Here is a 24,870-nt window from a genome sequence, read left to right on the forward strand (position 1 = left end):
AACAAAAACTTTACAAACTGCAAGGCAAGACTACAAACCCAATGTCATAGTGGGAAATCCTTAAGTCTTTTAAAAATTTTTTACATACAGTAAAATTCACTCTTTTCTTTGGTATACAGTTCTGTGAATTTCAAAACATACATACGTTATATAACCACCACCATAATCAGGCTATAGAAGAGTTTTATAACCCAAAAAGTTAACAGTGGGAAATTTTAACAAATGTCTTTTAATAATTGGTAGATCAAGCAAACAGAGAACCTAATGAATTCATATATGAGATATTGCACTCCAGAAATGGAAAATACATTCTTTTAAACACAATGAAATATGTATAAAAATTGGTCACAAGTTAAGCCATGAAGCAAGCCTCTCCAGTTATCGAGGACTGATCTGACACAGTTATTATCTGACCAACATACAACTAAATTGTAAAACATTTTTTTAAAATAAAAACTGGCAGTCCTCCATGTGCAGAAGTATAAAATATTTTTAAATAACTCATACATACAAGATAATAGCAAATATAAGAAAATATTTAGAACTCAAGTAAAAAAAATGCATATCAAAATATGTAGGATGCAACCAAAGCAATGCTTAAAAGCAACTTAAAACTTTAAATGCTTACATTACAATTTAAGAAGTTGAAAACTTGAAGTTGCCTATCCAACTTAAGAGGGTAGTAAAGGAGGGGCACCTGGGGGATGGCTGAGTCAGTTAAGTGCTTGCCTTTTGGCTCAGGTCACAATGCCAGGGTCCTGGGATAGATCCTCCTGTCAGGCTCCCTGCTCAGCAGGGGAGCCAGCTTATCCCTCTCCCTCTGCCCCTCCTCCCACTCATGCATGTGTGTGTGTGTGTGTGTGTGTGTGTGTGTGTATACACGTGCATGCACCCTGTATCCCCCGAATTAAATAAATAAATATTTTTTAAAAAGAAAGAGAGTAGTAAAGAGCAGAATAAACCCATAAAGATAGAAGTTAATAATGGGCAGAAATTAAGGAACTGCAAACCAACCTACGATGAAATCAATACATCCAAAATTCGTTTATTTGAAGACTCTTAAGACTGAAAAACATGTCAATACACAAATGAACAATACTAGGAATATTATCACAGTAATCCTGCTGTGATAAAGTAAAAATTTTTTATAAAATTACCAAAAACTTGGTGGCTTAAAGCAGCACAAATATATTATCTTAATGTCGTGACATCTAAAATCACAAATATTTATCTTAACGTCATGACATCTAAAACCAAAGGGTCAGTGAAGCTGCATTCCTTCTGGAGGCTTCAGGGGAGAATCCATTTCCTTGCCTTTTCCAGCTTCCCACACTCTGTGGCACAGGGCCACGTCACTCCAAACTGCTGATTCCATTCCTGTAGGTGCCACCACTGACTCTAACCCTCCTGCTTCTCTCCTACAAGGACCCTTGTGATTACATCAGGCACACCTGGAAATCCAGGAAACTCTTCCCATCACAAGATCCTTCACTTAAAAACACTTGTTAAGTTCCTTTTACCAAATAAAGTAATATTCACAGGTTCTAGCAATTACAAAACAAGGAAAAGGAGGTAGTGGAAAGGGAGGTGGGCGGGGGGTTGGGGTGACTGGGTGATAGACACTGAGGGGGGCACTTGGCAGGATGAGCACTGGGTGTTATGCTAAATGTTGGCAAATTGAACTCCAATAAAAATATTTAAAAAACAAAACAAAACAAAATAAAACAGACGTCATGCGTAGAGGGGGCATTCTTAAGCCAACCACAGGGAGCAAACCAGACACTTGAAGAATTAACAACCTAACAGGAGGATATTACAGTTTAGAAAATTTAGATAACACTGCGTAAGTTTCTAGAAACATAAAACTTACAAAATTGAGCCAAGTAGACATAGCTCTTTAAAGAAACTAAATCAGTAGTTAATCTTGCCATAAAGAAAACACATGGCCAAGTCTGTTTTACTCACCAAGCGTATAGGAACAGGTGATTCCAACACTATAGAAACTCCCAGAGAACAGTAAAATAGTGAACACTTCACATGTCATTTTAAGAGTGTAGTATAACCCTGCCACCAAAACAAATGATAACAGGACAAGAACACAAAGCAGCAGATGCGGAGAGAGAAAATGATGAGATGGACATAGGTTGCTGAAGGTACTCAATGCCTGAGGGTCTATTCTGGGCCGTTGCTGCATCCCCACCCTCCATGCAATGCAGCTGTTTATCCAGAACTGTTGGAGACAATAAAAGTCCCCTTTTTGTTAAAGCCAGTTCAAGCCAACTATTACCCAGAATAAAGAGCCCTAAACTAGTTCTCCCTACCACCAATAGCCTGCCACATCCAACCTCTTTAATGATATTTGCTAAGTATCATCAACTCAATTATCCATATTAATGCAAGGGCCTGAGGACAAATGGGTAGTGAAAGCCAAGTCAACCAGAAGTACTTTAAAATGCATGCTGTCACTTTTCCAGCAAGTTCTCTAATGGCATTTATTTCTTAAGCTTTTAAGATGAATTTAAATCATTTGGGTACAGTGAACTGATGGAATAGATGAAAACAATGAGCATCAGGGAAATAAAAATATATGTAGGGGGGATCCCTGGGTGGCTCAGCCGTTTAGCGCCTGCCTTTGGCCCAGGGGTCCCGGGATCGAGTCCCGCATCGGGCTCCCGGCTCGGAGCCTGCTTCTCCCTTTGCCTGTGTCTCTGCCTCCCTCCCTCTCTCTCTCATGAATAAATAAATAAAAATCTTTTTAAAAAATGTATAGGATTCAACATTCTCCAAGAATAATCCTCAAATTAGTTCTCGCTCATCTCTCATAAGATTGCAAATTCCTTAAGGGCAAGGGACCATTTGTATTCGTTCAGGTAGATGACCTTATAAATAGTCAAGAAAATTGTGCAATCCAATGACCTTTGGGACTATGTTTCTAAGAGTCTTGCCAAGAACATATTTTCCATTGCAATAGTCAAGATGCCAATACAGAAACATGCAAAATTGTGAAAAAAAAAGTGGAGAAAGTTTATATTCCCTTGTATAATGCACCACACTTGAAATTCTATTAAATAATTAATTCCTTTAAGGTAAAAGAAAAAAAACCAAATCATAAAAATGAAATTGAAAGAGAAAATTTACCAAGATGTAACTGACAAGGAGATATAACTGGAGGTTCCAGAAGAGCCTGAGCAATGTTCTCAATTAATGACACCTGACAGATTAACATAATTGTACTCCTGCAACATCCACAACAGGTGATGATAAATTAGACAAAAAGGTCAACTAGAGGTATCCATATAGGCCTTGAAACTTACTTCATTCAAGAAATGGAACCACAACTTTCTGGGAAGACACAATATTGGTAACATTTTCACCCATCATCAAAAAGATGAGCCACTGCAGGGGTTCTTAATAGGTGGGTGACAAGAGAAGCTGAATTTTATATAATCTATATGTGTATCATTGCTTGGAGCTCAATCAGCACTCAATGACTTGAATGGACTGTGGGGTTGAAGGAAGAAAAACATAGTTGTAACTCGGAATTCAGGATGAGAGGCCAACAAGGAGGCGTTTCCTTATTCACACATGAAGCATTCAAAGGAACAAGAAGAGTCTAGAACCTACACAGCTCAAAAAGACCCAGATTTCAGACAGGAAATAACTTTCAAATGCCTCTCCTTCTCACCAAGCCTGCTACAAGATCACCAACAAGTATCCTTGTCAGGGTCCCGGCCAACATCATATTTCCATCTTGCCTTGTTAGTAGGTACCCTATATGGGACAACTGGAAATAATGTTGCATGTTCTGCTTTGCTCTCTCAACAAGCTTTATATATTAGTCCCTGACAGATCTGAAAATAAAGTCAAAACTATCATTAAAAAAAAGAAAAAAAAGGAAAAGCTCTTCTAGCTTAAAAGAGAGCAGTAAAGGACGATTAGGGGTTTCCTCCCTCCCCCTACCCAGTCAAGGGACTGCATTCCCTTGGGCTTTTATATTCTTGTATAATATTTAATTAAATACTCTGTTCCTACTGGTTTATGCACTAGAGAACACTAATTTTAGAAAACTGATTAGCTAGTTCTTTCTAACTGTATGTTATTGTAGCTAAGGTCAAATTTTTCACTGAAACTATGGCAACAAAACCCCAGTATTCTTTGTCGACAAAACTGAGGCAAAGTTCTCAAGAGCTAGGCCTCCACTAGATGGCTAGACCTAGGCTGGATTATTCTATATCTTACTTGTACCTGAAATGCTACATTACTGGGAATGGTTGGGGGGGAGGGGAGGACCTCAGTCACAGAAATTTGCTAGCATAAGTCCAAGAGAGCTTATATAGAAGTGTCATCACTGATAACATTTTTAGACACATGTAATTTTAGCAGCACAAACATCAAGACATTTCAAAAGCACCCAAATTGGAACTCAAATGTACCCGGAAAAATACCAGATGAAAAAAGGAACTTTTAAAATTTCAAAAAGAGAAATAATTGCCCAATTTATTTTCTCAATTATTACAACTGCTCAAATTGGAGTTTTTCCTGCACTGACCTCCAACTATTGCTTTGTAACAGAAAAAAAGACGGACTCTTCGAAGGGACAAATTCTTCTCTCCATACCTATGACCACTGTCCACTTATCTCCCCAAACCAGTGCCCATGGACACAAACACAATTTTGCCTTCAAGAGGAGCCATGCTGGCCTTCTGCCTTGGAGAGAGGTGCCTCTGCCTTGGCTGATATGACTGAGGAAGTAGCCAATGGACATCTCTTCTCCTTGGATTCAACCGTTCTCAAAGCCAGGGAGAATGTCACTCTGCAGACCAACTGGCAAGAACCCCTCCAAACTTAAAACAAATACACAGGGGTGGGGGTGGGGGACTTTCAGGAAAACAGCAGATTGGCAATATCTTCCTCCTGTCTGTCAAGAGTGGCTGGAATGCCTGCTGCTTGGGTTAAGATAAACACAACTTCCTCTCTCAGCTAGGCTTGTAATTTTATACATAAGGCAGGATTACCATCTGGAGCAAATGCCCCATCAGTAACAGAGGCTCTGATGGAAGCTTGTGCAATTAGAAAAAAAGGTCTGATGGCTTCTCTTCTAAAGGCCATAAACTCTAGAGCTCCCTCTTGATTATGAGGCACACTCAATAAAATCTAAGACATTCAGAAAGGTTATTAAGTGTGGCTATGGATACCTTTGTATAATTCACATACTGAAATATTAAAACAGACATCAGTGTTACACAAGATGGCAAGAGCTATGTTTGATCTTCCTGAGAGATGTCCTGACAACTGCTAACTGCAGATTTACTCATGACAGCTACTCAATTACTTACTGAGTGCTCAGGTTGTGCTCAGCATGTTGCTAACTATGCTATATGTATGCACCACCTTATCCTAGAATAATCCAATTGGTTCCATAGTATTATTAACCAGTTACCAACTGAAGAAATAAGGTTAAAGAGCTGAAGGAATCTGCCCATGGTCACACAGCTAATTAAGTAAGGTAGGGACCTGACTCTACATCTGATTCCAGAGCCAACCCTCCTAACCAGTATGCTCCACGGCCTCCCCACTATATCTAACTTACTACTCATTAAAACTAGATTCAGTAGGAGCTTGACTCAGGTTTTTGGTTTTTTGTATTTGTTCACCTTTATAAGCAGTCAATAATTCCATCTTTCCATTACTTTGCAATGTTCTCTATTGATTAGACTGAACACATTTGGATCCCTGGGAGTCTCTCATTTGGAGTGTATATCTGTTCTCTCCCCAGCTGTTTGCTGACCCAATGCCCCCAACCACAAGGCTTCCACAGGAAGCAAAAACAGAACAAACAGCTGGGTCCTTTGGTGGGAAAACAGACACTTAACAGTCAAATGGGATCATCTACCTAATCTCTGTCCCCAAGCTGAAATTCCCTTTTCAAAATCTCTGACAAATGGTCAGTCCCCTTTGAATGAGAGGAAACTCAATTATTTGAAGCAGGCTTCTTCCTGAGCAATAGCTTGGGACTTATAGTCAGAAGCAAGTTCCTTAAATCTGAAACTCTGCCTCTGGTCACTTTTATCTGCTAGCGCTAATTCTTATCGTTCTAGGCTCAGGATATCCATCTTCTATATGAGAGCCCTACAGTAAGAGAAGACTGGCAGCTGGTCCTTAGAGCCTTACGAGACTATGGCAGCTTGTCAGAATCTCAGGCCTCACCCCAGACCTACAGAATGGGAATCTGGGTTTTTAACAAGATCTCTAGGTGGATTCTATGCACATTCAAGATTCAGAAGCAATGCCTCAGAGGCTCTTCTCCTTCATTCTAAGGAGAGATCTAAGACCCTCCTATAATCCAGGACCTCTACAAAGCCTCAGGGGAGACAGGCCTTGTTTCTGACCTCACAATTAACTGGAGTTGGGTAGGAGTAAAGTCATAAACCAGCCATAACAGCAAACAGTTTTATGGCATGTAATAGGGGCCAGGTGCTCCTTTTAAGTATTTAACACGGATTAGCCCCTTTGATCCTCTCAAAAACACTGTGAGGCAGACACAATCCTATCCTCATTTTCAAGACGAAGAAATAGAGGTACTGAGACGCTAAGTAATGTGTCCACAGTGACATGACCAGTAAAATGCAGAGCCAAGAGTCAAACCCAAGCAGCCTGGCTTCAGAGTCTTTGGGAAGGAGGAGCAGCTTATCTGCACACAGGGGGTCAGCGAAGATAGTCCAGAGGGGGATGTCTGAGGTTTGAAGGATGGGTGGGCATTAGGGAGACAGGGAGTCCCAGGAGGAATGACAGAGATGGGGAGATCACTTAAGCAAAAAGAAAAAGGGCATGCAAAGGCCCAGAGTATAGAGCAAGCACACTGGCTGCCAGGAAGAAATAAATCAGTCTGGCAGGAGCACAGGACATGGCGTGGGACTGCAGATGAGGCTGAGAGGTAAGCAGAGTGACTCATGCAGGGTCCCGTGAACCCTGGAAGTATGAGTATCCTAAGCACAACCAGGGCTCCACCAGCCAGTGACATCATCAGAGCTGCACCAATTCCAGCGGCTGCAGTGAATGGGAGACCAGAGGGGGGCCCCACACTTGAGCACAAAAAGGAGGCAGAGAGGGAAATGCAGAAACCAACAAGGAGGCTGCTGTAGGAACTTAAGTGAGAAAAGCTCCACCTGGCTTGAAACATCTTAAGTTTTCTCCATTACTCTTCCTGCAACGTGAATGCAACTGTTTTTGCAATCCATCCTCCTTGTTACCCCTCTCCTTGAGCTTTATTCCCCCTGAGCAATATGCCCCCTAAATGTGGAACCCAGGTCTTAGTAAGAGGCCCCAAATGTTTCCTGAGCAGCAGAGCTCTATTAGTCTGCTTGAGTAGTACACTGGAGACTCTCCATCCCTCCACATTTGGGTTCTTATCCTGAGTCTAGCTTAGTTACTGACTTTCTGGATTCAGTATGCCCAGGTGTAAAGTAGGGATAAAACCACCACCCAACACCATAGGGGTGCTCTGACAGTCAAGAACAAAGGCATGCCATGAGCCTAAGAGGAGGCCAGGCACAATAGGGGAAGGTCTCTAAGCATTTTTTTTTTTCATGATCATGAATTTAGTGAAGACAAAGAATCTCAAAACTATAGGCATCAAGGAGAGAAAAGAGATCCAACAATGGAGGTCAAAGAGAAGACACCTGTAGGCTAGTCCAATGTGCCAGGGAGAAGACAAGTCAACTATACAAAATCTCTTCCAAATTTCAGACTCAGGTAATGTGGAAAGAGATGATAAAACAGCATAAGGCATCCGTGTCAAAAAATCAGTTGCTGACATAAAATGTCACCGACAGAAACACTGGGAGAAATAGGCAAAGTGAAAAACTTTTCAGAAAAAACATGAATTCCTTCCCAACCAGCTTCTAAGTAAGGACGAATATTATACCAAGCACTGGGCCAGGAGTGCAGGGTAAGATCTGGTCCCTCCAGGTGCTCCAAAATCTAGCTATAGAGACAAAAATAGAAAACAGCTATATTTTGCAGTGCCTGGGTGGCTCAGCTGATTAAGTGTCTGCCTTCAGCTCAGGTCATGATCCCAGGGTCCTGGGGTCAAGCCCTGCGTCTGTCAGGCTCCCTGCTCAGTGAAGAATCTGCTTCTCTCCCTCTGCTTGTCACTCTCCCTGTTTGTGCTCTCTCTTTGCCCCCTCCCCCTGTCAAATAAATAAATAAAATCTTTACCAAAAAGGGGGGGGGAAGCAAAAGAAAAGAGCTATATAAACAGTACAGTCCAGGTTGGTAAGCAGGACCATTACAAGTTCATGCCTACAGTATATATTCACCCCCATGTCAGTGCATCTCAGAAGGGCTTACTTTGGGCGTAGAGGAGGAAATTGAGTAAGAAATCAGCAATTTAGTGAAAGAATACTTGAAGACCAGTCCCTTCTAAAACCAGTTTACAGTAGGTATTAGGAGGCCTTCTGATACCAGACTGTATGGGTTTAAAGCCTGTCATTAATGGCTCTGCCATTTCCACCTAGTAATCCTAGACCAAACATTCAACAATTTTTGCTTCAGCTCCCTCATCAATAGAAGGAGGTTAACTATGGCTGCTTCATGGGGTTATTACAAGGATTAAACAGATTAATGTATATAAAGGTAACTATACAAATTAAATAGGTTAAATTAATATACATATGTACCACACAAGATATCCGCTATTATTTAGAGAAAACAGAACTCCATTAAATACACAAGGTAATGGGACAAAAAAATAAACTTTAAACTTATGGCCCAAGGGATCCCTGGGTGGCGCAGCGGTTTGGCGCCTGCCTTTGGCCCAGGGCACGATCCTGGAGACCCTGGATCGAATCCCACGTTGGGCTCCCGGTGCATGGAGCCTGCTTCTCCCTCTGCCTATGTCTCTGCCTCTCTCTCTCTCTCTGTGTGACTATAATAAATAAATTAAAAAATTTAAAAATAAATAAATAAATAAAAATAAACTTATGGCCCAAACACAGCCTAGCCTAAAAGATAGTGTATGTAGAAACCAAGCTGTGTCCTCATTCCAATTTTGACTGAGAATTATTCTTGGACCCTAGGAGATTAAATCTAATTTCCCTATCTTTCAAAAAAAAAAAAAAAAGAAAAAGAAAGAAAAAGAAAAAAGTTATCTTAAACTCAAGTGATTCACCACTATCTTCATCAATGTGCTGAAGACAGGATTATAAAAGCCTTTGCCTAAAGAAAAAGTCTTTAATCAACCACTATGCTCTGCTTTCAGGAGAACCTTATAATATGACCCCATTACACTTGCTTGCTATCCCAATGGAGAAAGCTACAACACCAATACTGAGATTCAATTAGATGACAAGGTAAAAGTACCAATTGCACTAGAAGCATTTTATGCATTGAAGCTGAAATCTGTTCTCCATTAGCAAATGAATTATTACGGGTAAGTGAATATAAAACAGGGATCTGGAGCCTAATTTCATGGATGACTCCTATTCATAAAGGAGGCTACCAAGGCCATCAATGTAAGCATAAGGTCTCTGTGCAGGATGTGCAGGATGCCCAGAGCCTTCCTCCAGAGACACATCTCAAGGCTCTAAGTAGGCAGAAATCCAGTGAGGGACACATGCAGCAGTGTGTGGGACTCCAGCACAATCAAGCAGCAGGCATCATCCCAGTGAATGTGTGACACACTGTGAGCATTCTATGTTGCCTGGGGAATGGATTTAAATTACAGTGTTGTTCTCTTTAAACGGAGTCTGTTGGTGCAAGATTGAGATAAGCTGGTAAATCTGAAATGAAGATTATAAAAAACCTACTAATCTTTTTATTAAATTTGAATTCACTTTGTGAACACAAAGTTAAAACAGACTTTCTACAAAGCAGCTGCACGCACGCACATGCACACACAAAACCTTCAATATGCCTCAAAGCATGTACTTGACAAGCACCTCAAAAAAGACGGATTTTTCTGCCTTATTTAACAAGACAAGCAGAAACTATGTCCTTTACCCCCAGTGTGAAAGGCCTGTCATGGATTAGAATTAAAAGAACAAACAAATTTTAAGTTAGGCCCTCCCCTTTGCATGTGGGTATTTAAAACTAAGATATGGGTTCATTCCTCCAATACTTTGCCAAAGGAAAAAAAAAAAAAAAAAGAATGAATGTTGCCTAGCAACAGTTAAGAATGTGCAGCAAAGGAGGGTGGTTTGAAAGAAAGCTAACCCAGTGAGTTTGTTATGGTCACCCTAGTCCAGAGACCTTTGCAACCCAAAACCTGGCTGTGTCCCCATCTGGCCTGAGGGTAAGGCCTGGCTGTTTCCATCCATTTGTCTTATCTTGACAGAGAAGATCTGCAATCCCAAAGAAATAAAAATCTACTTCTGGACAGCACAAGACTCCTAAACATCAATGCTCTCTTGTGAAATGTTAACTGCCCTGTTCCTGGCACTTGTCACAAAGTTCCAAGTTGGAAGAGATCTTGGAAGTCACTTTGCCTATATTCTACTTAGCAGATAGGGATAATGAGGTATGGAGAGACGAAATGACTACGCCAAGGTATCACAGCAGCTGGCAGCAGACACTGGGCTAGACATTGGCTCCCAGGTCAGACAGTGTTCTTTACTGCAGTCTTAACAGTTTTCCCGCAAGGGCTAAGAACCACTGCCTACCTCAACCTAAACACAAGTCTACATAAGTAGACTGTAGATACTCAAATACTTATCACCCAACCATGAGAAATGCCATTCCTATTTGAGGCCCCTTTCAAAGCTGCTGGGGAGGCGGGGAGGGGGGGTAGTGGAGAGATGCAAGTGCTTACATGAGATGTGAAACCTCTTTCTCTCAACCAAGACATCCCAACTAAGTCCACAAGCCCCCTGATAGGCAGGCTGACACCGTGCAAGCACTCTGGGACTGAGGAAGATCACAGTAAAAGATGACAGGGCCACAAGCCTGATCCTCAAATTCATGGCTAGGCTTTAAGTCCAAGAGTGGCTTGTCATAGCCCAGCAACATGCTCTTCTTCCCAGTGCCATCCTGAGACTGTGATTCCAGGCTGTCACTGTTTTAAGTAGGACACCTGCTGAGCGATCAGGACTTGACAGTCAACTTGAGATACCCAGATAGCGGGTTTTACCAGCTCAGACCTTCATTCTCACCACAAACAGTACTTAAATCACGTTGTAGGTAACATGCTGCATATCCCACAGATTGTCCTGGTGGTAGTTAGAAACACAGGGAGTCTAAAGGACTCAGGACTTCCACCTTCCCATGTGGCTTTCTTCCCCCATTTAAACAGTCCTAAATTCAACGTAAGAGCTTTAGCAGTCAGAAAAGTAGTTACTTGGCCCATTTTCATTTAGAGACTGGAGATGATGGAGCCATAAACTGAAGGAACACTTGTGCTTTGTGTGGGAAAGGGCCCATAGGGCACAGAAGAGTAAAAGCAATGTGCCCAGGCCTTCAGAAGAGGGTTCTGGCCTCACTCTTAACATTCTGGTGTCATGAGACACTGGCCCAGATGCTCAACCCTTATCAGCCAAAATGGCATCAGGCACCCCGGGCTGAGGAGGTGCTTCAGAGCTAAACAAGAGAATGCACATGAGAAGTAGCATCATCTACTTTGCCCCAGCAAACTAGACTGGAGGGGCAATTTTTGCATTTTGTAGAAAGATATTTCATATGCTTTGCATCTACTTGCATATAAACAGCTGTGGTATGAACAACAATTTACTCTGAACAAGTTCCTTAAAGATTTTAACTGTGCATTGGCATTGACTTCCCTGAGACTGTATCTTTCCTCCCCGGCCTATAAACAGCTGGCACACAGGAGGTGTCTGATAACATTCATAGGATGAATGATAATCATTCTAAGAAGTGGCATTTAATTGACTATGGGTAAGTTACTCCATTTCTTTTTTTTTTTTTTAAGATTTTATTTATTTATTCATGAGAGACACGGAGAGAGAGGCAAAGACACAGGCAGAGGAAGAAGAAGGCTCCCCACAGGGAGCCCAATGCGGAACTCGATCCCAGGACCCCAGGATCACGTCCTGAGCTGAAGACAAATGCTGAACTGCTGAGCCACCCCAGCTGCCCCAGTTATTCCATTTCTTAGAGGTTCCACCTCCTCATCTGCATAATGGCAACATCAACAGCTACACCTCATGGGTAGGTTACATGGATTAAAAGATAATCCATGAGAAGTGCTCAGCAAAACGTAAATGCTCTATTCATGTTAGCTACTAGTATTTATAACATGGGTCTGTTTCTCCATAAAAACCTAAGACTTCTGAAAGTAAGGGGGACTGTGTAACTCGTCCCCTCATCAGCAAGGCCAACAGCTGGGACACAATAGGGCTTCAATGTTCCCTGAGCTGAACACCCATTTTCGTGACATATTAGCTGAATGGGTTATTTTGCTTAAAAGCAACTTGAGTAGGAGAAAAAAAGAAACCCGGGACAAGGAGGACACTTCCCTAGAACATCCACACACTCAGCCTGATCGCTACCTCTTCCCCCAATTCATATAAACCATGGAATGCTATCAGAATGCTGCCTTGCTCATCTTTCCCTGCCCAAACTTCTTCCTACATTAAGCCAAATTTCCTTGCAGACAACTTTTCTTCTGAAGGTAAGGGGTTCCTGAAAGGTTAAAAACCTCTGTTCGGTGACATTGGTATGTCAAGATAAAAAAACAAAACAACAAAAACTGAGGGCCATGATTGGCCTCTTGAACTGAATGGAGAAGATCAGGTTTTGGGGGTAAGAACTTGACCATTGCCCCAATCTGGAAAAGCAGATTACACAACAAATAGCATGTTCAACACTAATGCCTATGTTATTTCCCCAAAAGCTCCAGGCCTTGTTCCTCCTCCAACACCCCTGGAGATCACATTTAAAACAGTAAAGGTTCTGGGATCAAAATAAGACTGGTAGTTAATTTCCTTCTTTTCTTTAGAGGAGGTGCCATTATATTTAGTAGGGGGAAGAGACGGGTGGGGGTAGAAGAGGAAAACATCATCTGGAAAAAGGAATTCTCTAACCACAAAGTTTCTATTGCCGGTTTCAAACTGATGTCTGTCTTCCTTCTTCTTTCAAGATTATGGGCAAAAGCCAAAACAAATCAGGGAGAAGAGAGATTGAGTCTTACCTGCCACAGACACTGTTGCTTTCAAATGGTGTACCACATTAGCTAAAGGACTAAAGTAACTGAATTATTCTACATTGCTGCTCTTCTCATCACCTAGAGGACAGGGGCCACTGTCCAAAATTTACTTGGACAACGAAGGAGACTTGGCTTCTGTGAACCAGATATGCACCCAATCTTTTCTCCCTACAGATGAAGTTCGGGGCAGAAGATACATTCAAGGGAATCATAAAAAAAAAAAAATTTACTTGGTAACATACTTTTACCCATCAGAAAGAGGCAAATATCTTCAAGATTTTAACTCTTTTGCATTTACTGGGAAAAATAACAGCTACCAGTCACTGACCAGATCTTATGTACCAACAAGTACTCTATTTGGTTCTTTAGCCCTATTAACTTCAATCCTATTACCTTCCGCCTCATTTTAGAGGTGAGGAAACAAGCTCAGAAAAATTAATCTACCAAGGCCACTTAGCTTATATATGGGAACGGAGGGACTCAAATCTAGGCCACGGGGTCCCTGTGTACACCCTAACTACAAAAGCATTTAGACAGAAAAAGGGAAACAACATTCTCACATCATTAAAGGACTCACATATTGGATTCCCTTCTGCCACCATTTAGGAGCACAAGCCTCTGTCCTAAGTACTGGGAATAAAAGGATAGGACTAGGTAAGGTTTACTGGGCCCAGGTTCCCTCAGTACTGAATTTGAAACATATATTTATCTTCCCAGTAACCTTATGAGGTAGCAACTAATATCATCTCCCATTTTACAGATGAGAAAATCAAGCTTCACAGAGGTTAAGCAATTTGTCCAGGGTCACACAGCTAAGAACTTGGATTTGAACTCATAAAGCCTGATCTTAGGGTCTATGCTATTAACCACTAGGGTGGCAGGTTTCAAAAGGAGCTCATAAAATTAAAACTCCCAAGTCAGAAGCCACAGGGAGCGTTACATAAATAGGCCTTTGGTTTCCATTTACTTAAGAACAGGTTATAATGGTTCTCAATATAGGAAATAAGTTGGCAAGGAAACAATGGAAGCAACAACAAATCCAAATGACTAAATGTAGCTCTGCTGATTGCTCAGATAAAGACTCCATCATCCTAGCTGGCTCCTTGCCAGCATCTCACTTTTCCATATGTGTTTGTTAAACTCCAGGGTGTAATGGCACGGCATGGAAATGGACTAGAAATGCCTTCAAATTGTCCAACTGCCCTATGCACAATTTCTAAACATCAAAATTACTTCAACTTCAAAATACACTTGTATTTGGAAAGGCAATAATCCATTCCAAAAAAAGAAATCTGTTTCTTCATTTTAAAGGGAAAAAAAAAATTTTTTTTTTCAAATAATGCTTTTTTTCTTCCCCCAAAGAATTCTACTAGAATTGAAGGACTGCTTTGGAAAGTGTTTAAATCTTGCTGCCCAGATTCCAAGGTGGAGATCTCCACAGCCCTCTGCCTAGGCCCCTCACCTGCATGCAGAGGGCCTCTGGTGCAACTCAAGGAATTTAGGCAGTCCTGACCTACATTCGCAAAGCCTGCCGCAGAGCTTGTTTTGGACCAGATTTTCCCACAAGTGCAAAGCATCTCACAACCTAGAAACCTTTATTTTTAATTTGTGAGGAAAAGCAGTCAACATATCAAGTCAGTGTCATGTGACCACCTGTAGAACCAGGCCAGGCCATAAACAAAGTTTGGTTCTTTCCAAATGGTCTCTATCAGACTGTCAACTTTTATCTCAAAACAGTCCCTTCAATTGGCCACCAGATATATATCTAAGCATCAGGCACTTTACCCTAGTGCCAGGAAAACATATCCTTCTTCTGACTTCCCCTGGCTATGGTCCTATTTAACATTCTAAACCCATATTCAAATAGCCACTAGTTCACTTTGTACAAAGCATGAACATCTTTCCCAGGTTACTTTCACAGATACCAGGGCCTGTTCGCAGGATAGGACAAGAGCTCACGTTGGACCCAAGCAGTGAGCTCCTTCCACTTGGCTCCAGCTGCAAAAGCCATACTTCAACCAGCTCACCCCTAAGGAATAAAGCCAGTAGATTATAGCCCAGGCTCTATTAGCGGTAATGCTTAACCTCGGCTATACAGGAGAATCACCTGGGGAACTTTCAAAAAAAAAAAAGAACTCACCAATGCCAAATTAAATGACAATCCTTGAAGGTGGAACTCAGACATGAGTATTTTTCAAAGTGCCCCAAGTGATCTGTCTATGTAACTGAAATTGAGAACTACACTTCCTACTTTATCCATCACCAGCTGTGTGACCTCAGACAAGACACTTAAGCTCAACCTTAACCTCCCAGGGTAGACAGACCAATCCATGAGCTAAAAGTACCTGGCACTGAGTCTACTGATCAAAGATAAACTGAGGCATATTTTATTATTCAGTGTAGAGAATTCTGTAAGTAACTGCCTAGATTATGATTATTAGATCAAACCTTTCATTTCTACTGCATACAGGATTCGGTTTTGGAAAAAGCCGTGGAGGAAGGATTGAAAAGAAAAGGCTGCAGTGGCCACAGCTGCTCAGGATCCTGTCACATGGGGCTTATGGCAAAATTTTCTTTTTCAACAGTCCCCCTCACCACCTCCCAGGTGAAAATATTCTCTTGATAGTCTCATGCCAACTGGATGCAGCTCAACACCAATCATCTTCTAAATGGCTTCTCTCCATCTGAATGTCTGCCTTCTATTTTATTATAATTCCCTTAGCATTTATCCAAAAAAGTCAGTTTCTACAACAACCAACAATAAGAATTTATCACTCAAAAAAAAAAAAAAAAAAAAAAGAATTTATCACTCAAATGATGCAACCTAAAAATGGCAAGGTTTGAGTCCTTTGGGACTGAGGCCATGAGTCAAATACTAATCCAATGGGTTCTCAACCCCAACTCAATATAAAAACATCACTTGGGAAGCTTAAAAAAAATGCCAATGCCTAGGCCCCAACCTCAAGAGATTCATTTAATTGGTCTGAAGTGGGGCTCTGAGTATCTGTTTAATTTTAAATCTCTCTCAGATAATTCTACTAGCAGCTGGAGTTGAGAACTACAAACCACAAAAACAAAACAGAAAAACATAATTTTTATCATCTTAATATCACAACTAAATTTTAAACATCTTCTTGAATAAGCTAAGCTACCTTTAGAGGAAATATCAAATATAAGAGGCCTAAAAGGAAAGCCAATAATAATGGGAAGCTACTGGAAGGAAGGCTAACCTGCCTAAGTCTTTTAATTCAAAAACTATGTACAATAACTGACAACTTCTCCTTCCAGGTTGAAGCATCTAAGAATATCAGAGCCCCCAAAGGCACAGTGAGATCTGCTGCAATAACACATGTTCCTCGTGATGAGACCCAAAAATCCTATTTGTTTAGGGACACAGTTGCACAAATGTAAGGCTTTAAGCTGAATTTGTACTGATCGACATATATGCAATATACAAATGACCCTAATAAAAGCCATTCCATTCCAACCTTGATACTGAACTCATACATTTTCAAAAGGTCATAAAGCTTGGAATTGAAATCATACTTTAAAAAATATAAGTAAACCTACAATTGCTTATTAAACACACACACATGCACATACACAGACACACAGCAACACGTTGATGTTGATGAACTTTCAAATGAGAAGTACTCACTCCAGGAAGGATCATCAACTTACCTCTGAATTTCTTGGGTGGATTATTAAGGTCCCCGGCTTCTGGCTGTACAACACAACGATCATCAACTAGGCTGTGAAGACAAAGATAAATGGTGTATCAAGCCAAGTCTAATAAAACCTAAGCACTATGCAAAAAATGAATATCCAGGGTTGTTCCATGCAAAACTTAGATAGCCATGGCTGTTTACATTAAAGGTTTCCCATGCAGGGAGCTCAACTGAATCCAAAAGCCCAGGTTCTGCTTCTGCAATGCACACATTAACCTACTGTTTTCTGTGGCTCTTTTCCCTTAACCACATCCATGATGGATTTGAGTACAACATGCCGAAATGCTGAAATCGGGAGGCATAGCAAGGGGTGAGTGCATTCAACTCACGGTAGCTGAGGGGCCTACTTGGTGTCAGGCACAGTGCTGGACCCTGGGATGGAGGATGAATATGAACCAGGCCCTGCCCTGAGGGAGCTCAAGGCTAGTGCAAGAGCCACAAAAGCAAACTAATAAAGAGAATATAACCTAAGGGCTGTAAAAGAAAAAAGAACAAAATACAGCTGGGAACTAACTGTGCCTGAGGCCATCTGAGAAACTGCTGGCAGAGAGAGTCATATGGAACTACTGGAAACCAAAATAGAGGTGGGGAAAGTGCAAAAAGTTAGAAATAAATAACCAGCCCAAACTTTTATACAGACCCAGTATTTATCAGTCCAGACTGACCAACCTATAACTTGTGCAACTCTTTTAGAAGAACAGATTTATAAGAATGTTTTTGAACACATGAGGAAATTGAGGCGGAGAAGTTTAAATGACTTATCCAAGTTCCTAAAACTGGTATTGGTCATTTGACAAGTGACCACAGAACTTGCTGCCAGCTCATATACTATGGTTTTCCAGGGTTTCTTCCATTAGTCTGGGCTGCTCCTTACCCCAAAGACAAGGCACTATTAATTTGCCTTTACTCTTACTGCCCCTTCCTCCAAAATTCCATTCCATCTCTTAAAGTCTGGCCTTTCAAGACTGGCTCAAAGACCCCATCTTCTCCATGAAGGCCCTCCTTACTGAGTCTTTGCTGGACCAGGCATTCCTTGCCTCTCCTCCTCTCTTGCCCATCTCACTGGCCTGAAGCACAAATGGTACAGTAGGCTAAGAGCTTCCTAGGAGCAGATTGCTGGCAAGATGCCCAGGGTTAATACATTTTCCTGTTCAGGCTAGGTGCTCAGTTATCTATTTTATGGGTGAATCAAAGTGCCCAGAGTAGCCCACCAGCAGCTTGCTTCCTTTGGATCTAAGACATAAGACCTCTCACCATCAAGAAGAGAAACAACTGTAGTCAATGGCTTGAGTTTTTATGCAAAAATCAAGAGCAGAATGTGCACATATAAAACTCCCCCCTAGAGCCCCTGTGAATGTAAATATAGTAATGCTACCAGATAGATCTAACATAATATGTGAAGTGGGAGAGTGCCTTGGAATCCAATATAGGTCTGGGTTAATTACTCAACAAGTCCTCAAACAAGGATGAGAGCATAGGACAAAGGGCCCCAGCCTAGGCCAGAAGACAAATGAATTGTAGATGGCACTTTACCATCTACTAGCAGCTTGATAATGAGTCTATGACTTCATTCCTCCTGGTCTCGGTTCCTCTAACTATAAAATTAAAGAGTTGGTCTCAAAAAGTCTCAAGTAAGGTGATTTTCCTCAGACTGTTTTTAAAATATATTGATACCAGGTCCCCATCATCCTCAGGCCTATAAAAGCTGTGCTCCAGGATGGGACCCAAAAACTTTTATTTTTAACATATTCCTCAGGTGAATCAGAAGCATACCTCTGATTCCGCATGTGCACACACACAGACTCTCCAAGGTCTGACTCAAGTTCTAAAGCTTAAGGAGTCAATAAAGCCATTTGGGAAGTAATTGCCATCTATACAAATGGAATGTGGCTGGGGAGCCAGATGCCAAATTCCACAAAACCTGGATGTCACTCACTGTCACTCACAACTAGTGCTCCAAAACTGTTAAAAATATTAAAAGTAGGGATCCCTGGGTGGCGCAGCGGTTTAGCGCCTGCCTTTGGCCCAGGGCGCGATCCTGGAGACCCAGGATCGAATCCCACGTCAGTCTCCCGGTGCATGGAGCCTGCTTCTCCCTCTGCCTATGTCTCTGCCTCTCTCTCTCTCTGTGTGACTATCATAAATAAATAAAAAAAATTTAAAAAAAAAAAAATATTAAAAGTAAAAAGAGCCCAAACTTTACTTTCCAAGTCCATTTTGAACAAAGGGAATACTATCTGAGGTAAGTATTAGAGCCCAAAATACAAAATAAATAATCTGCACAATATAGAAAAAGTGAAAGGGGGGGTTCTTATTATTAATTTGTTTACAATACTTGAGGAAAACTCTTATAAAGCAAAGAATTTGTACCTCAAAGGAATTCTAACAATGAATGCTCTGGACGAAGAGGATGAAGGGAAAGGCAGCACTAAGATTTCAAAGGCTGCCACAAGTGGGCTCAGCTGCCAACTAGAAGCCTGGGTGACTGGAGGGGCAATGGCACTCTTCAAAGAAATCAGGGCCACAGAGAAAAGAGGAGATATAAGGTGGGGTTGAGGTTTCACTAGGCATCCAGATAAGACCTGTGGGCAGACAGAGAGGAGGGTGGTGAACCAATTCTGCCAGAGTCAGATGGTCAGGAAAGGCAGGGAATAGAAAGTCTACCCTGCCAAGGGCAAATGTTAGGAGCACTGGTCCTGGAGTCTGGAGTGTTCACTGCTATGAAACCTTGGGCAGGTGACTTCACCTCTATGAAGCTCAGAGGTTTTGCCTCTATAAAGAGCAATAATAATAATACTCACAATAAAGATATGTTTGGGAATTAAAGGTATTATGAGTGGACAGTACTGAGCCAGTGCTATATAAACATCCACAGAATTCTCACCATTTGCTTCAACATGGATGGACCTAGAGGGTATTATGCTGAAATAAGTCAATCAGAAAAGGACAATCATCATATGATTTCACTTATATGTGGAATATAAGAAATAGTGAAAGGGATTACAAGGGAAAGGAGGGAAACTGAATGGGGAAAAAATTAGAGAGGGAGACAAACCATGAGACTCCTAACTCCAGGAAACAAATAATCGACTGCGGAAGGGGAGGTGGGTGGGGATGGGATGACTGAGTGACAGGCACTAAGGAGGGCACTTGATAGGATGAGCACTGGGTGTTACACTATGTGTTGGCAAACTGAATTTAAATTAAAATTTTTTTTTTAATCCACAGGATTTACAGAAGTGTTTATCTCTGCTGTTTATTACCATGGCTTTACTGCTGAAAAATAAGAAGAGGATAGAGGATTCAAACATGAGGGAAAGAAAAAGGAAGGAATCTGCCAAGAAGAAAAAAGGGACAATCAGGGAGGCACAAGTGGCAAAAGGCCTCTTTAACAAAACCCACAGAAGATAAATTAAATTATGAAGGGTGGGTCTTTAGTGTAGAGAGGTTAAAAAAAAAAAAAAAAGAGAAAAAGATAAAGACTGAGAAACAGTCACTGAGTTTGGTGATCACAGAGTCATGGATGACTTCTTTTTATCAGATGACTTTTGAAAACCTAATTTGTATACAATGAGGTCCAGTTGAGCTATCCTTCTGTATCTGAAATAACTTGCTCCTTGAAGTTGGAGTGACCTAAATGAGAGCCTGAGAGTACTCATTCTGCACAAATACCAGAGAACAAGCATGCTTTAAATAATAACTATGATTAAAAGAAACGTTCTGGCTTCTCTAAGAATGAGGTTCTTAGAGAAGCTGTCAGCTTTCCTTCTCTTCACTTGAGATCCTGCCAAATTCAACAATTCCAACCTGGGGCCTAACTATTCCTTTTTTTTTTTTTAATATTTTATTTATTTATTCATGAAAGAGAGAGAGAGAGAGGCAGAGACACAAGCAGAGGGAGAAGCAGGTTCCATGCAGGGAGCCCAATGTGGGACTTGATCCCAGGACTCCAGGATCATGCCCTGAGCCAAAGGCAGACACTAAAACACTGAGCCACCCAGGCGTCCCTAACTACTACTTTCTACACAAAGACAATCTAGACCATTCCTGTGTCTTCTGGAGTTAACCATCTTGATTCTCCAATCTGCTTCTTTCTGTCTTTGCGGCTATTTCACTTTTCCATTCCTCTTCTCGAAACAGGAGGAGGAGAAGGGAGAAGATAACCAAATAAAGACACGGTAAAATGTATTATTCTCCTAAAAGTTGGGTAAAAAATTGAAGGAAGCACAAAAGAACAAAAATCTGATTTACAGAACTTTGTGCAATATGTAACTTTCAAATGCGTGGAGCAATTTAAAATAAGCAAGATTCTGCTTCAAACAAGAGAGAGAAGCATCAGAGAAGTTCTGGTCTTTGCTTAAATGACAAGCAAGTCAGCATTTGAAATTAAGAGTTGTTATTTATGAAAGCTAAATACCACTCCTTTGGGGTCTGTAAAAAATAATCCTAAAATTTTATCCAATATACTTTGCACTTTCCCTCTTATAACGGAATAGGAAATTATTATAAATTCTGAATGACAAGAGTCCTAATTAATGAGATTTTGCTCTTCTAGAACTTATAAGAAAACAGTATTTTTGTGTCAGAGGTAAAGTTGGCCAAAATGAGATTTGGTATTATGATTCCCACTGCCCCTGAAAAAGCCAAGTCAAATGGTAACATTATCTTAGAAAAATCAGGTTTTAAGCGGGCATTAAAAGGTCTTAAAGAAATCCTGCTACACAAGAAATCAGGTGCTCTTACCCCAAGGTGCTAATAAATCCATTTGTCGATCCTTCCGCGTACAGAGAACAAATGTCTCCAATATGTAGGAAACTAGACATCTTGTCAGACATGTCTTTCTCGAAAAGCCTAGACAAAGTAAAATATGCAACATTATTAGAGGAAAAGAAATGCTCAGAAGGGGAAAAAAAGTCACTGAGAGTTGGCTTAGCTCAATTTTCCAAAGCGCCCTACTTAAAAGTCAAATTTAAATGTGTGTGTGACAGGCAGGCACTTAAATGAGCCAAGCAAGGACATATGCAACAACATTTTTTTCCATATATCATTTATTTCAGGATATTCCAACCACAATAATGCCGGTTTCTAACACAACCACACCCAAATCCGATTCTACAAATTGAGGACCCTCGATAATGAATAGTGAATATAAAGACTGTAGGGAAGTCAGCCAACAACTTTGCAGTGATTAAGGAGTTGGAAAGTCTGACTTATGAAACATTAACATATTCAATCTGCCTCAGGCAATGTGAAGTCAGAAGGAAACACCTGGTATAAAACTTGGGTCTGGCAGCCCCTGTGCTAAGATACCAAAGCAACAAAATTAATAAAAGGAAACCTAGTAACAAATACCACAAAGCTCTAGTGGCCTTTTAAAAATTCAACAACTCTACCCACTTCATCCAAATACTATTTCAATTTCTTTCCTTCTTATCCTTCACCCAAACACTTGCAGGAGGAGAAAGGATCTTAGCACCTGGTCCAAACCCATGTCAATGCAGGTAAGAATAATACAGCTCAGGCCAGGTAAGAACCCTGGTCAGGAATACACAGAGCTAGTTAAGAGCAGTGCTAGCAAGGGCTCTTAAGTTCCAGGAAATCTCTCCACAGCCCAGAAATCATTACACACACACACACACACACAAATATCAACAAAAATACTGACATGACTCATAGGAACAACTTTCATGAGGGCCATAAATATTGAGGAGTGGGAGCCAATTATAAAAACTAATTTGACATTTAAAAAACAAGCTTAGGGGTGCTTGGGTGGCTCAGTCAGTTAAACGTCCTACTCTTATTTCAGCTTAGGTCAGGATCTCAGGGTCGTGAGACTGAGCCCTGCATCAGGCTCCGTGTTGAGTCTGGAGCCCACTTAAAATTCTCTTTCTCCCCCTCAACACCTCCCCCTCTGAAGTATGTACGTACGTACACGCACACATACATAAAAATAAAAAACAACAAGCTCAGATTTGTGGGAAGACAGTGTGCTGGTATGGACCCCAGCTAATTCCCCATGGCTTTATCAGGCATCTGGTATAGATGTGCAAGGTAACCCAGGTCTTCTCAGGATCGTTATCCAAACTCAGAACCCCTTATACATCTTCTCCAATGTCTTTGCTCAAGTTCCCTGGCTAGAAATCATTCACCTGCAAAGCCAGAAGAGTTGTAATGGTGTGGAAAAGTATTCTCTCCTGAAATTGCTGAGTGCCAAGTTTTCTGTTAAAAGTGTGCAGCAATGATCATCAGGAAAGCTAGGGAAGCATTTCTCCTACTTAGCAGGAGTGCCAGGTGCTGAAAAGGAACTGAAAATGAACCTCAGTTCACTGTTTGCGAGAATCTACAAAGGAAAAAATGATTCCCTCCAAACAACCCAGACCTGGCAAGAGAAAGACCATTTCACTGAACCTGAACTTATACCTAGAGAAAGACAGCACAGGAGAACACACTCTCAAACAAACAGCATCTGTAGACCGTGTAGAAAGACACGCAAATCATGTGCAGATGGGCAATCGGCCAGCCAAGTTCCACTCTCCATAATCGAGTCTACCATTTTGTCATTTCTTCCTAACTATTTTATACCTAAAGGCAAAACAATGTTTTAAACAACATCCAAAAAAGCTGCACAAATGAGAAACACTAAGGGCATCAATATTCCCCTATGTGCCAGGCACCTGGGTGGCTCAGTCAGTTAAGCATCTGCCTTCAGCTCGGGTAATGATCCCGGAGTCCTGGGATTGAGTCACACATTGGGCTCCCTGCTCAGTGGAGAGTTTGCTTTCTCCCTCTCTTTTTGCCCCTCTCCCCTGCTGTGCTCTCTCTCTCTCAAATAAATAAATTCTTAAAAAAAATATATTTCCCAGGATCCCTGGGTGGCTCAGTGGTTTGGCTCCTGCCTTCAGCCCAGGGCATGATCCTGGAGTCTCAGGATCGAGTCCTGCATCAGGCTTCCTACATGGCGCCTGCTTCTTCTGCCTGTGTCTCTGCCTCTCTCTCTCTCTCTCTCTCTCTCTCTCTGTGACTATCATAAATAAATTTTAAAAAATTTAAAAATATATATATATATATTTCCCTTATGTGTTTATATTTAAAAGTCTTATCATAAAGGGTCAGGACATCAGTATAGTATGGGACTGATTCCTGGAAAACAAGTTCTGTTTGAATTTGGGCCACATCAAATCTGTGTCTTCACACTCTGGCCTCCCAGAAGGACACAGGGGAGTGCTAGATACAGGAGTGAAGGTATGCGCTCAGTCAGGAAAGCCTTGGTCTAGTGTGACTAACTCTGTCCTTTTGACCATTTGGCCTCAACGGAGACCAGGCCAGGAAACAGCAGTGTGACTGACCCCTGGTTTTCTTAACTTTCGTCATGACCTGGTTACCTTACTGAAAAGATTCCAGGCTCTCCATGGAAAGCAGCAGACACAGCTCAGTGTTCCAGAGTGATGCACTCAATATTGCCTGCAGCTGATAACTGACACAAGATGTCTAGACACAGTGTTTCTCTAGCACAGCCCTGCAGTGCTACCATTTCTAATAACAATGACTAACATTCATCAAGCATCATCATGCTCCCCAAGGTGCTGAGGCCTTTACAAAAGTTCTCTTACTGATCCTCACCACCACCACAGAAGGCAAGTACTACTATTATTCTCATTCTCCTGTTGAGGAAACTAGAGTACACAAGGTGAAGATGCCCAAGACGAGGGTTATAACTCGGGTCTACCTGACTCTTAAGCAGAGCTTCTCATCAACAATCAATGACCCCTGGAACATGGACTAAAACGTCAACCATCCTTACTTTCTGGTGATAAGATTACGAAGACTCGATTTTCTTTTTTTTTTTTTTCTTAAGATTTTATTTATTTGACAGAGAGAGAGGGGGAGAGAGAGAGAGGGAGAGAATGAGCAGGGGGAGGGGCTCCGATAGGAGGCTCCATCCCAGGACCCTGAGATCATGACCTGCGTGTAAGACAGACTCTTAAT

At 41.3% G+C, this 24,870-nt stretch overlaps 1 protein-coding gene across 11 annotated transcripts in view; it reads right to left on the reverse strand.

The window, feature by feature from the left end:
• The window catches only part of ITPR1 (inositol 1,4,5-trisphosphate receptor type 1), a 319,204-nt gene that overhangs the window by 274,590 nt on the left and 19,744 nt on the right, over positions 1-24,870 (reverse strand). For all 11 annotated transcript variants that reach the window (XM_072785304.1, XM_072785307.1, XM_072785308.1 and 8 more), the window contains exons 3-4: positions 21,628-21,735; positions 16,838-16,908 (exon numbers count right to left, since the gene is read on the reverse strand). In XM_072785304.1, coding sequence (XP_072641405.1) covers positions 16,838-16,908; positions 21,628-21,719 — 163 coding nt within the window. In that variant the 5' untranslated portion in view covers positions 21,720-21,735. The remainder of the gene's footprint in view (positions 1-16,837; positions 16,909-21,627; positions 21,736-24,870) is intronic.

Source organism: Canis lupus, chromosome 19 (assembly GCF_048164855.1).
Source record: "Canis lupus baileyi chromosome 19, mCanLup2.hap1, whole genome shotgun sequence".
In the NCBI taxonomy this organism is placed as follows: Eukaryota; Metazoa; Chordata; class Mammalia; order Carnivora; family Canidae; genus Canis; species Canis lupus.